This window comes from Phoenix dactylifera, chromosome 7, assembly GCF_051530095.1.
Source record: "Phoenix dactylifera cultivar Ajwa chromosome 7, Ajwa_hap1_PhDact_Kaust_v1.1, whole genome shotgun sequence".
Taxonomy (NCBI): Eukaryota; Viridiplantae; Streptophyta; class Magnoliopsida; order Arecales; family Arecaceae; genus Phoenix; species Phoenix dactylifera.
In genome coordinates, this window is record NC_143196.1 from 7,855,819 (window position 1) to 7,869,599 (window position 13,781).

A 13,781-nucleotide genomic window follows, 5' to 3' on the forward strand; every position below is an offset into this window, starting at 1 on the left:
ACAGTCCGTAATTCCTTCCATGTTCTATTATTATATTTTAAATAAAAGTTTTTAATATATATATCATAAAATTCCATAAATAAATAAATTGCCAATTACATATATATGTCTTCACCTCGTTTGGAACACGGGCCAGCGAGTTCTTTATTGTTTGTTTATTTTTCTTATCGCTCCCTCCCATGGTCCTCTTTAAGGTGATGCAGTGTTGCAGAGAGACGAAGGATTAGATGCTGAGCATCCAATAGTAGAGTAAGTGTCTTCATACACAGAGCAAAATAGCTTTTTTCTGCATTTACTTCAAAAGACAATGAAAAAAAGAGATTTTTAAGATGAGTTGAGTGGATATATGTGGTTTTTTAGGCAGATTGGTGGCAAAGATCTCAGTTTTATGCCTTCTTCGCTGTTATTTTCTTATAAAAGAGACGATTTTCCAGATGAATTTCTCGAACGAATGGTCTTCTTCATCTTTGATTGAGAGGGGAGTAGCTTTTGAGGGAAAAGATGCCTCCTTTTTCTGCCCCCTCCTCTACTCTGCCATTGCTGTGGATGTTTTATGTTAAATATTTCCTGTTTCTTATGTTTCTGGTTAAATATAGTAGGGTTTGGTTGTGGTTGTGCTAAAAAGATGTACAAGATACCCACTTTTAACATAGAAGTCTGTAGACGTGTGCTTTTCAAAAGGTAAAGGTTTATTATTGGGTTTTCATTCAGTATCTTTTTTCTTTTTGGGTGGATATATGCTTCTCTGTCACTTCTTTTATGGGGGATTTCCCTCCCCCCCCTTCTTGCCCAAGAGATTGTTCCCATAGTTCTTTGTCTGGATGGAAAGCTGCTGCTTAAAATTTTAAGGTTAGAGGGTTTTAAGTCTATTTATAACATAGCGAATAAAACATGTAGTAAATAAAGCACAAGAAATTGAAAAGTTTTCATTCTTCTTCCTCTTTTTTGCTGTTCACCTTTCCTCCCCTTCATCTTCTTCTAATGGTGGTGGTGGTTATGGTGTTATTTCCATCTTTTAGATAAAAGGTCATTGCTTTGCCAGATCTGTTATTTTCCAGAGTTACCACAGTTTGGATTATTATTTTAAAGTTATAAGTGTTGCTTGGATGAACACTTGTATTTTTTAACTTGGCTTATTTTGGTTATGTAAGCTTGTTACACTCTGCTCTGTAAAAAATCTTCATGGTTATAGCCAACCATGTAGTTCTGTACTATTTTACATGAAAGCTATTCTTGCTTCCATATTCTGGTGGTTCTAGACAAACTGTTCACTTCCTCTATTCTTAACGTTCTTTTCCTTTCCTTTGGTATTTGCAGAGACAAACACTAGACAATGGAGGTAACTGAATGTACAAAGATTCTACTTAATCGAATCCAAGATCTTGAGCCGGAGAATGCCACCAAGATCATTGGCTACCTTCTTTTGAAGCATACACATCAAGAAATGATGGAGTACGCCTTTGGACCTGATAAAAGAATTCTTTCTCTGATTAATGAGGCCAAAGCTTATCTCTCTTCATCTCCTAGACCCAACACTTTGAGTCCTATGCAGCTCCTTCCTGATCAGCCACCCCAACATACGTCCCCTCCTCCCACATGTCCTCGGTCATTCTCTTCTCCTTCAAGCTTTCGTGTCCCAGCTCCATACTGGGAGCCTCATCTTTCAGCTGATCAGCAACCACCTGTTCCCAATTTTGACCTTCTGCCTCCTTCATATGCTGATTTTATTGGAGGCCCCCATCACCAAGGCGAGCTTATCGGCTTCGAGGAACAGTTACATCCTATGAACCTCTTGGGGTCTGATATATCTGGTAATTACTTCTACCCGGAGGTGGCATTGGGTGGAGATTTGGGTTTCAGGACAAGCTTGAGATCACCTCCTGCTTTACAAGAATTCCCTGTCAAAGCTTGCCATTATTTTAACAAGGGTTATTGTAAGCATGGTATGAACTGTAGGTTCTCCCATGGTCAGATCATCCCTGATGGATTATCCTATAACTATATTCCAAATTTTACTGAGTTGGGTAATGAAGACCAAGCTTTTCTGCCTGGGTCACTGGAGAGGTTAGAAATGGAGCTCATAGAGATCTTGAAATCAAGGAGAGGGATGCCTATTTCTATAGCCGCATTACCCATGTTGTATCTTGAGAGATACGGGAAGGTGCTTCAGGCTGAGGGGTACCTTACTGAGAGCCAGCGTCATGGGAAGGCTGGTTTCAGCTTGACAAAGTTGCTTGCCCGACTAAAAAGCATTCAGCTTATAGATAGGTACTTTGTTGCTCTAGCACGGCTGATTCTTGGTGCTTCTGGTTTCAATATTTAGTCCTACTTAGATAATGTGTGTGTTCTTCAATTCTCTTGGACAGAACCTATTCTAGTGAAAGATAATATAAGAGTATTATATTTTTTTTTTTACTTTAAAATGTCAACAAAATATGGTCATAATTGAATTGCAGACCACATGGGCAGCATGCGGTGGTACTAGCAGAAGAAGCTGCAAAGTACATGGAGTACAGGAATGAGAGAAGTGATCAGGGAGCATCACTTGCCAGCTCTCATCAAATTTATCTTACTTTCCCAGCTGAAAGCAAATTCACAGAGGAAGATGTTGTCAACTACTTCAGGTATCCTCCTCCTCCTCTTCCTCTTCCTTCTCGAGAAAGTTCAAAGAAGCATGTGAGTTGTGTTCTACAAAACAAGATTGCTGAATGTTCCCTCATATTGAAACAAGTTTCCTACATTTATTGGGTACTGCCTTCTGTATCTGATCAGGCAGTATGGTCCCGTTCGTGATGTGAGAATTCCGCGACAAGAGAAACGAATGTTTGGGTTTGTGAGCTTTCACTATCCGGAAACTGTAAAACTTATTTTAGCAAAGGGAAGTCCTCATTACATTGGTGGCTTCCGTGTTTTGGTTAAGCCTTATAAGGAAAAACCAAAGCCCGCTGACAGGTCAGTATCCAGTGCCACTCGACTGGTTTCTTCTTTCATGATATTGCCATGTTTGTGCAGCAAAACAACTGACTTTTGCTAGATTAGCATTATGTTAAGGTTCTTCTGTCTTCTATTCTTTGTTCTGGATTTTATTGGTTAATCTTTTCCCCCTCTTTAATCTTCTCTCAGTCATTAGGGGAAATCAGTTGTCAAAATCAATCTTTTCCCCCTGTGCTGTTACTACACGCTACAAGTTTTCATCTATAAGACTTCTGCAAATACATATATAGTCCTGGTGAGCCAGAATGATAAGAAAAACTCAAAAAATAGTCAAATCGGTTTGCAGCTACAATAATGCAGTAGTGTAGCCATTCCCACTGGTTCTGTGGGGTATTGGGTCAACAGTTGTTTGAAGTGCTTGTCTTGGGGTGGAACAAGGAGAGTTTCATGAGATTCGCATTTTGGAAAATTATTTATAGAGGAATGGTAGCTTAATGTCCTGAGATTCACTGTAAAGTACACATAACGATTGTTGAACTTTCATTCCTATATAAAGCCCAGAATGCATTTTTTTTTGTGATATATTTTTCGATCAAACCTGTAATAATCTCCTAAGTTATACAATTAATAGTATGCTTATCGCCCTTAAAAATTTCTATGCATCATCATGTGTCTCGTAAATTATAAAGATGTCGACCTCTGAGTAGTGCCTGTAGCTTTACCACCATGTATATCAGGAAGCTTGTAGAATCTTCCTGGCATATTGGGCTGTTGCTTTCATGTGATGTAGATCACGTACTTCCATGCTAATTGATGATTTTTTGAAATTTAAAGTTGGTAATATTATTCTCTGCTGTCTGCTTCGTTCATTTATTTCATTTAAAATCTAAAAGCATCTATATCTTGGCAAATGAATGCATTTATTTTAAGAATGCATTTTGGGTAATTGTTGGATCTGCAGTTTTAAACTCTTTCTTTCATGTTGTGAGTTGCTGAAAGGGATGAAAACAATGTATGTATGTATGTGTCTATATATGTGTATGTATGTGTCTATATATGTGTATCAGGTTTTGTATTACCTGGCAAGAAACACTTATCAAAAACAATGTTTTCTAAAGCATCTGGTAATATTATGAAAACATTAGTCATCTTTGTGGGTTCAATTTGTAAATCTGACTATACCTTTTTTCCCTTTTAATAATTTTCTGATGATTTTTAGATGTTTTACATTTGCAGAAAGTATGCTGAAAAGATGGAGCTTCCAGCATATTATCCTTATCAATATCTTGAAATGGATCTGGGTACAAATGCAGGTGCGGAGGATTCACCATATTTGGTCATAACTGCTATCTTACTCTATTTGATATTCCATTCTTTCTTTATTTCTTTTTGTCCTCCCTGCCACCACCACCTATATCTCTCTCTCTTTGGAGGGAGGAGTATCTCTGGAGCATGTATAAATTCTCCACCTCTTTCAGTGCCAAGATTATGTGATGGTTCTGGACCTTTAAAAAAGCAACTAATTGAAGAGCATGAATATGCAATTGAACTTGAGAGAAGACGCCTCCTTGAGCTGCAGCTAACCCCTAAGCAACCGATGCTACATCCGGACACTGGTAATAGGATGGATGAACTAAACATTCCAGAAGGTGAAAGCAAAAAAGAATATTCTGTTATTTCTCAAAAATCAAATTTTGCTTTATTGATAGTGTTTGCTTTCTCTTCATAAAACATTTCCTTCATGTAATGCTCACAAAGCTCATTTTCCTCTTTGGCAGTTCATATCAGTAATATGCCGATTGTTCTAAATAATGGCTCTACAAGTGATGGCACAGCTACACAGACGAGCAACAACTACAGTGAGCAAGATAAGTAAGTGAATAAGTTGGAAAAATAAATTGAAGCATGATGCATAAATATTTCAATAATTTCCACTTTATTTTCCCATTAATTTTGGATTTTCCTTTTCTTTTTATACTGATCTGTGTTTTAGATTTGGACCGCGAAAAGGCTGTAGAAATTGTATCAGTTATCATTATTAATGAATTAGGACGACCCATGTCAACTTTGTTTCGGACTTGCTCTTAGTTATAATGCCTATATTGCTACCGCATTCTGCGCAGAGATACTCTTGCAATTTTGTTGAGTCTGTTAAAATCAGGGAGGTACCATTGGTCAATGATATTTTACCAGTTGGTGAATCTTGCCTTTCTTCTTTATATCTCATTAAGGCTCCTCTTTAACTTTAAGCTGCTATTGTATAGTAGTACACTATATAAACTCAGCGCTCTTCCTCCTTAACTTACATTTGTATGTGTATTCGCCTTTGTAGTGGTCATATCGAACTTCCAGATAGTCCTTTTTCATCACCTTGGCTAGGAAGCAGCATTTCCACAGCTATATAGAGAAAGAACCGCAGAGGGCAGAGGACAGTTAAGAGGCAGAATGCTGTGTACCAGTCTGCTACAAATTGATACAGAAGTTTTCTTTTTTCGCAGCAGTAGAAGCTTCCTCCACTTTATGCTTGTGAAGAAGGCGGCAAAGACAATACAAAAGATACAAGAATAGTCATATACTCATCCCTGTAAATCACAGAAGCAAAGTCTTGATACCTAGGAGAAATGTAATCTAGCGAACTCTATTGGAATAGAGTAATCAGTGAGCATAAATAGTTCAGGGATCAGACTGAAGTTGTTGAATCACTTCTACATATAGCGGATAAATTACACCAAAGAAGTAGAATATCATAGTATAGTTCTATCTGTAAGCAAAGATATTTTCATATTTTGTTAAATAAATCAAATGTCGAGTAAGGTTTGATTTTGTTCGTGGTGTGTCTGGATGTCATGCATGTTTTTTGATCTCTTTACATAAAGCAGTATAGAAGCCTATGATTGTTATTAACTGTGGCCACCAATTATTTTTGCTATGAACTCAGTTTTGCATAAATATGTTTGCTGTTTGCATGCATTATTTCATGTGCTGCATTTGTTGATGAGGTCATTTATTATGTTAAATAGCTGGATAATTTGATGAGCTATTATCTTGGTGTTGCAGCCAGTTGTTCCATTCAAGAATCAAATGTTACACTAGTAATTGGAGGATAAGGACCTTCCTTTTTAAAAGAAATCTTCATAAGCTTTTCAGCTTTCCTTTCTCTTGTTCGACCATGTATTACTCGACTCCAACCTTCAGTTATTGCATCTTTGTTTCATTCTTTTAGTTAATTGAAGGACATGTTGGCTTGCCATATTGTTAAGTTATGCTTCAAAAGCACTAAAGAATCCTAAACATTTTGTTTTCAGTGATTTGAGGAACATCAGGCCTGCTTCGCATTTCCAGTGAAACAAACTGATCTCTCGGAGTGTCTTTTATCTTCTTTTTTGTGAAATTTTCATTATTTTGGTTTTCTTGTTATCTTGCCATGTTGCGAGCTACTAAACCTGGCTTCTCTCCATTTTTAATTGTTCTTTTATGTTTATAAAGCTAATTTTTTACTGCTGCTCATTTAAAAGAGACTGATTACATATATAATGTGTATCCTTGTGTCGACACCACGATCTCCTAGATTTTAAATTATCTGACTTCACGAATTCATTTGCTAAATGTTTCTAAGTTGGTCAGTTTGAGCCTATCAAAGTTGCACCCTTCTTTTGTGTTACAGAAGCTTAAATTAAAGAACAGACCTTCAAAAATCTTCTCTCTGACTCTCTTTATAATGCTTTGGACATTCTTTCAAACTTCTGAACATTCCTACCAAAGAGTCCTCAGTAATCAGGACTGAGGCTCAAACTCAGAAACTAGTTTGGGAAACAGTTCATGCTCTTGGACTGGAGTCAAAAGAATGACCTGTAAAATGCTCATAAAGCCTCCTTTTGTCAATCCACCAGACACACCATGTGCTGTGCACAAACTTCGCTGGAAGGCACCACACCACAAAAAGAGGCTTTAAGGGGAGAAGATCTCTTTAAACATTAGGTGAATGGATGAGAGCATGTTGGAAAAAAGGTAAAGAACCATGCAAGTATGCAACTTGGAATACTTGATATTGTATTCACCCCCACAAATAAGAGGGTTTGAAGGTGGCATGAGAACCTTGAGAACACTTGGGACCACTTCCATGTGAACTCCTAATTGCCACACAATTCCCTTAAAAAAGTGGGGATAGATGGTATCCATTAGAATTGTGGTCCCCTTGTAGGGTAATTGAGATCGGACGGCAACACGGCATGCAAGCCACGATGGGCGGCTATGATCAAGACCTTTGCTTATTTTTGGGTCTGTAGGACCCATATCTGGCCTGCAGTTGGCTCTTTGTAACACGAGCCGGTGCACCGTGTCGCGATCATCGGACCCATGATGATGCCCATTTGTTGGTGCCATTGCTGTCTTCTATTGAACTCATTTGGCTCAAATCAGGGACGACAGCCGTCCAATGCTGATTGAAAGACCAAATTCTGTCTTATTTGTGTATGGATGGATAGATAGTAATCTAGTCCCTTTCATCTTTCCATCTAAGCTAGGTTCTCCACCTCCCTATCCCCTGTCCGTTTCTTGCCAGCAGGATGGCAATTGGCCAAAGACTAATGGCTTTCTTTAGCTCAGTAAGATGTTTAAGTTATGGAAGATAAGGGCAGGAAGTTACATTTAACTGGCTTGCTTCGAATCAGTCACTTTAAAGTTGTGCAGATGATATTTTTATTATTATTACTACTAATTACTTATAAATCAGATGTTACATATTTAATTAACTCTTCTGGTACCTTCATCAATGGGATTTGTTGACAATTGCAGACAGCAAAAGGATATAGGTCCAATTGGATGTATTGTACTATGATTTAATGGTACTTAATAATTTTATATTTTTAAATTATAAAGTAACTTGTACAACTAGGTGTTTGCTCCTGAGTTTTAATGAACCGAATCATTAAAAAAAAATTGGAAACTTTCCTACTGTAAAGCTATCCTTTGGCAATTCAAAACCTCGTAAGACATCTAGACACTGAAATCTGAAGATATGGAGGATAATAACAAAATTGTAGTTTTGCTACTACAAACCTCCAATCATCAGGGGAAAAATATAAATCTTGAAACGCAGCCTCTTAACTCTTAAGTAGCTGCAAACACTTTGAAAGATTAGTAATAGAGAATATGACACATCAGGCACATGAATCTAGTAGTGATAGCAATGTGTATACAAGTTTCTCTTGTAAAAAATATTCATGGATGTTATATGGGCTTGTTTGGATGTTTTTGCTTTTTAAATGTAATAACCCAGCATCTCACTCAAAAAGGCTAGCCAAAGGTTATTATTTAGGTTCCTTAATCCTATATAAGTACCCAAGATCTAGCCAATGAATAACCAATTTGAAACTAAACAAACGCTCGCACAAGTCCTCACATACTCTCCCATTTAAACTTTTGATATCCTTGCGAGGCTAAGGATCAAAATCCATTCAAATCCAATCACGAACACGACGATCAGCTCGTAGTCAGCTCAAATATACTTATGCTGCAGCATTTCTTAGTCTACATGGGTCATAGGTCGGGTCTGCTCTGATACCATTTGCAACAATTCTGGACCTCACCCAAAATGATTAGTCGGAAGATATTTTTTGAATTTTTTAGTTCTATATAAGTATCTAAGATCTGTCCGGCGAATAACCGATGTGGGACTAAACACACACTCACCAGGCTCCTCACAAAAAATCTTAAAGATGTTAGAAGCCACCTTTTAGAAGGAACCTCATATCCTAATTTTTTGATACTCCATGATCTAATGTCTTTTGAATGCATCTATATTTCTCTATGATCTTTTTCTCTTTCCTTTAAAAATTCTGCTGTGTGGGAAACTCATGTAGAATAGTTTGTCTAGGCATCCAAACAGGTTTTAGGGCCTGCTAGGGGGGTTTAGGTTGTATCTTTCGCACGAATGAATGATTGATCGTCTTTCGCAATGGAGACTGTTGGATGGTGCTACACAGCTCTCAAAGCACTCCAAACTCCTTCAGTCATCCATCTATACATATCTCAAAGCAACTATTATGCGATCCAACTGTGGATTCAAGTAAAGGAAGATAATGCTTCTTTCGCATGGAAGAGACTACCCCTAGCAGATGCCCTTTGAGAAATTCTTGCATGCTCTTTATGAATTATGATGGCTACAAAGTGTAGGGACAAATTAGGCACAACCAAATATAACAAATTCATTTATGTTGGTGATCTTGAGAATCTCAAAATATTAGGATTATAGGGTTGGCATTTCCCACCTCGCACCTCAATAATCCCTCCATTTTGTTCCTTCCTTCAACAATTTTGGGTCATACTAAGGAAATCATGAGTATGGGGGAGTTGAGCATCCAACCAAGCTCTTGTATATGCATGTGTCTTTTGACAACCTTCTTTTAGGTTTTGTTTGGGTGGACCAAAATGTAAATCTCACATGCATGGTGATACAGATTTCGGTGAGATTGGGATACAACTCTTGCTTTACTCATGATATTCTGACCGTTCATGTGCCTGCTTCATGGCACCCATCTTTTGCATGAATTAACAACTAGATATTCCACCCCACTTTTGATTTTTTGATCATAAGCTATTCCTTCCATATCCACTATGGGATAGAGACATCTGCCATGCTATCACGCCCGAAACCCACCATTCAAGTCGGCCACGTGACACAGCCGCACATTTCCTAGGATAAGGTCTTAGAGAATATGTTGGGCTTGAAAAACTTATTACAACTTCATTATTTAGGAACAAAGATGATCTCATTTTATAACAAATAATAAACTTGTACATAATTAAATTCATTCATCCAACCAGAAGCAAGGATGCTCTATCTTTTCATTCCTTCTACCTGAGATCTCAACTACAACCAAGTACTATGCAACGAGCAACTCTGAAAAAATTGCAAGGAAGGGTATGATTTTTTTCAGCCCAATAAAAATTCCGAACTGCTACACCATAAGTAATAGAAAAATAATCAAATGAATAATATTAGGTAAAATAAGTATCATATCAATACGCGGAAAGTTCATACAAATAACATGCATATAAGCCCTCATTATCACCTTACCAAAGAAGCATATATATATATATATATATATATATATATATATGTATGTATGTATGTATGTATGTATGTATATATATATATGTATGTATGTATGTATATATATATATATGTATGTATGTATGTATATATATATATATATATATATATATATATATATATATATATATATATGTATGTATATATATATATGTATGTATGTATGTATATATATATATATGTATGTATATATATATATCTATATATATATATATATGTATGTATGTATGTATGTATGTATGCATATATATATATATGTATGTATATATATATATCTATATATATATATATATGTATGTATGTATGTATGTATGTATGCATATATATGTATGTATGCATATATATGTATGTATAAAATCAAATTTAACCATTTGTTCAACAATAGTTTTTTATATCATGTCATCCATTTATCATTAACTTGATTTCTAGATTTCATAGTAATATTTTTCTAGCTTTGGACTAACCAAGATCATGACCTAGTTCAAAACAACAAAATCCGATGCATAAGCCTGTGGACGCTATCTCATGTATAAGCTTGTGGATGCTATTCCATGCGTAAGCCCATGGGGGCTATCATATGACAAGGTTAGTTCAAACCATATCTTATCTATCTGATTACATGTTACTTTTGTCAAAACAATTTTCACTTACACAGTGTACTTCTCTCAAATTCAAATTATCATTATTCACATAATTATGTTTTCAATAACTTATACATATAATATCCATACAAGTATATTTATACTGAAATTTATATAAATCATACCGTCACATGCTAAACTAAATTTATCGATGTAAAACTCACGATGCAAATGCTACAGTATAAATCAATAACTTATATATATATGTATAATGGTAACCTATAGAGATTTTTACCTCTATCACAATCTAACATAGCTACAATACTATCAATCCATACTTTGCTTAGAAACTGCAATGTCAAGAATCATGTTCAACCATTTCTGTCTTGCAAATCATACCTCTATAATACCAAATGTATTATTAAAGTAAAAATTATAAACTAATATTCAACTACCCAACGCCGCAAAGGAATACCTATATCATCACCAATATTGCCACCACGTTCATGAAATGACATGGCCACATGCAGTTTAAGCTTCAGTTAACGTTCTCGTATAATCTGAAAAAGCTTCTCATAACCATGCCACTGTGGGCTCGTTTGGTTCGCGGGAAGTATTTTTCCTCCTAGAATATGATTTCTTGGAAACAAATTTCCAGAAAGAGGATACCTAGGAAGATACTTTTGGCATGTTTGATTGACAATGGAAAAGTGACAAATTTCGAAAGTGCTTATGTTTGGTTGGCCATCCACTTTCCAGGAAAAGTTATGTATAATTTCTATTATGCCCTTAATAAAAATTAGGTTTTTAATACCTCTTTAATACTTCTTTAATGCTGAAGGATTTTTTTGAGAAAAAGTAAAAATAGAATGATTCCCGCCTCATGGGAAAGTAACTTTCCCATAAAACATGGGAAAGAGTTTCCCATGAAATGTGGGAATAATATTTCAATGGGAATATAACTTTTCCGTCTCTCTTCTTTGAAAACTCCAACCAAACAAGAGGTATCTCATTATTTTTCCGTTGACCATACTTTTTCTTCTTCTTTTCTCGCGAACCAAACGAGCCCTGCATTCTTGTGGTGCATGCGCTTCCACTATTCCTCACCGGCAGTCAACCATGACACCATCAGCATTGACAGGTTTATTATTGTCAGCTGCTTATTAGACTCTCCGGGTCAGCCATCTCACACTCCATGTTGACGACACCAAGAGGGAGCATCACATAAACTGGAACATAGGGGTGCCTGCAAAATCTTGCTCCGGCATTCTATGAATTGAAGGTATATCAGTTACCTGCTTGTCGTCGACTCCATCGGTGCAGCTGGCCATGCTTTCCCTGTGGCCTCCCACCGTGACTGACGTCCGGCACCAGCCGACGTAGGGAGCGGCGGTGGGCGTGAAGACGCCCTTTAGGGGGCGGTACTCCACGGAGCCGAGCCCCCCCGGGGGGAGACCCCCCGAAGCGGCTGGATCAGAGCTGGCGCGACGGACAACATCGCCAGTGGGGCCTGGGGAGAGGAGGAGACGGAGGTGCGGGAGGGGAAGGTGGTGCCGTCGGGGAGCACCGGCCAACCGGCCTCCCTGCAGGCGAGGGCGACGATGACCTCGTTGATGTCTGCCCGCCCCCGAAGGTTGTAGTTCCCGTGCCGCCGGAGCCCTGACAGGATCCTCGCCGTGATCGCTCGCCGGTGCCGCTCCCTCATCTTCGTCTGCTCCTTCTCCTCGTTTGGCCACGGACACCTCAACACCACCCCCTGCATCAGCCTCTCCCTGGTTGCTCGAAGTACCGGCCTCCCCTTTCCGGCGGAAACCGAAGTAGAACTCGAAGGAAGAGCTTGGGATTGGCGGCAAGATCTTGGGTCTTCATCGATGGAGCTAGGAGGAGGAAGGAGCCTTATGTGGATGAGAGCCCGGCCTTATCTGGCCGGTGATCGCCTCAGCTCCCGTAATCATGGTCGGTCGTGGTCGACCATGATTACGGGACAATGGGCCTGGCCTCTTCAGGCTGGCCCATTAGCCCAGAAGAGTGGGCTATTACACATGCATCCGTTCTATATGTGAGTCTAGGGAGGGCGTATATTACCTAGCTATTAACCAGGTTATTGGCCACCTAGCTAACAACTTGAAACATTCCAGATATGTTTGGTAAAAAGAAGCCCTTTGGTCCTTAAAGATTGGTTCAACAAATATTAGAACTACTCTTAGGAGGTAATTAATAGGCCAAGGGAGGCTAAACAAGTTCAAACTAGACAACGCTTGCTTTTGAACATCGAATTGTTAATTGGGGGATAACTAGATTAAATCATTGGTGACCACTCCCCAATTAGATAACCATGGATAAGTATTGCTCGTTGTTTGGTTGAGAGTCTAAGAGTTAATGGGATAAGTTGTGAAAAATAGTGAAAAAAAATAAAGGGAGAGAAGAGAGAGTTCTAATGGTTCACTTTACTATGTGACCTACCCATGCATGAAATAAGTGAAGCATGTTCGATTGCTTTTTTAGACATTGACCGATTAAGTGAAAATCAGGCTTTTCTTTGATCGTTAAACCACTAACCCACTCTTATCCATCACATAACTATCATCCAAATAGGGCCTCAGTAAATAATTATGGAATTGATTGAGATCGATGAAGTAGTTTTCAGTAAGATCGAATTATGTTTATTGCAGTTTTTGTTGATAGAAAAACAAGAATTATATAATTTTTTCTAAATGAATAATGATGATAAGTATGAATATGTTTACAAAGGTTTTTGAAGTATTATTGATGAAAGTATATCTTTTAAGAGGGAGTGGGGTTAGGATTGAAATTTCTCTACCTGAGAAGAGGGAGATAGTGTAAGTGAAGTTCCTTTTTCTTTTCTTTGTATAAGAAGCAAAATTCCATTTAAAGAGGAAGTAAAGGGTGCTATTAATTACAAATATCTAGGTCATAATTAATACTATATAAATTTCTGAATATATTGAGCAATGAAGTGGTTATTTGCCATCACTAGAGATTGAACTTGGAACCTCTTTTTGAAGAGCTATTGGTCGTATTATTAAATCAAAATATCTAAAATAGAAATTAGATAATTTCTCATATACCAATCATATGCAACAACTTATTCTAGTTCAACCATTTGAGGATATCCAAACCAGATGAACCAA

The 13,781-nt window shown here is 37.6% G+C and overlaps 1 protein-coding gene, 1 long non-coding RNA gene and 1 pseudogene across 3 annotated transcripts; 2 read left to right on the forward strand and 1 right to left on the reverse strand.

The window, feature by feature from the left end:
* LOC103714934 (zinc finger CCCH domain-containing protein 18-like) lies at positions 1-5,757 on the forward strand. 2 transcript variants are annotated; one of them, XM_008802414.5, is made up of 8 exons: positions 1-249; positions 1,318-2,268; positions 2,457-2,624; positions 2,773-2,952; positions 4,171-4,247; positions 4,413-4,583; positions 4,713-4,806; positions 5,267-5,757. In XM_008802414.5, exons 2-8 carry the CDS (start codon positions 1,334-1,336, stop codon positions 5,337-5,339), a joined length of 1,698 nt encoding a protein of 565 aa, XP_008800636.3. In that variant the 5' UTR covers positions 1-249; positions 1,318-1,333; the 3' UTR covers positions 5,340-5,757. The 2 variants fall into 2 exon arrangements, with proteins under 2 accessions (XP_008800636.3, XP_038983356.3); XM_039127428.3 differs by lacking the exon at positions 1-249 and adding an exon at positions 709-849.
* Positions 5,758-5,991: 234 nt separating this feature from the next.
* Positions 5,992-6,439, forward strand: LOC148702887 (uncharacterized). The gene is made up of 2 exons (XR_015967269.2): positions 5,992-6,105; positions 6,240-6,439. It is a non-coding gene; the product is annotated as an uncharacterized LOC148702887 (long non-coding RNA).
* A 4,024-nt stretch (positions 6,440-10,463) lies between these two features.
* Positions 10,464-12,784, reverse strand: LOC148702888 (beta-amylase 7 pseudogene; annotated as a pseudogene).
* Positions 12,785-13,781: the final 997 nt, after the last annotated feature.

Coding starts and splice junctions, on each gene's coding strand:
- LOC103714934 (XM_008802414.5), top strand. CDS start 1,334: ATGGAGGTAACTGAATGTACAAAGATTCTACTTAATCGAATCCAAGAT. Junction 4,248..4,412: donor GGATCTGGGTACAAATGCAG/GTGCGGAGGATT, acceptor CACCTCTTTCAG/TGCCAAGATTATGTGATGGT. Junction 4,807..5,266: donor AACTACAGTGAGCAAGATAA/GTAAGTGAATAA, acceptor TCGCCTTTGTAG/TGGTCATATCGAACTTCCAG.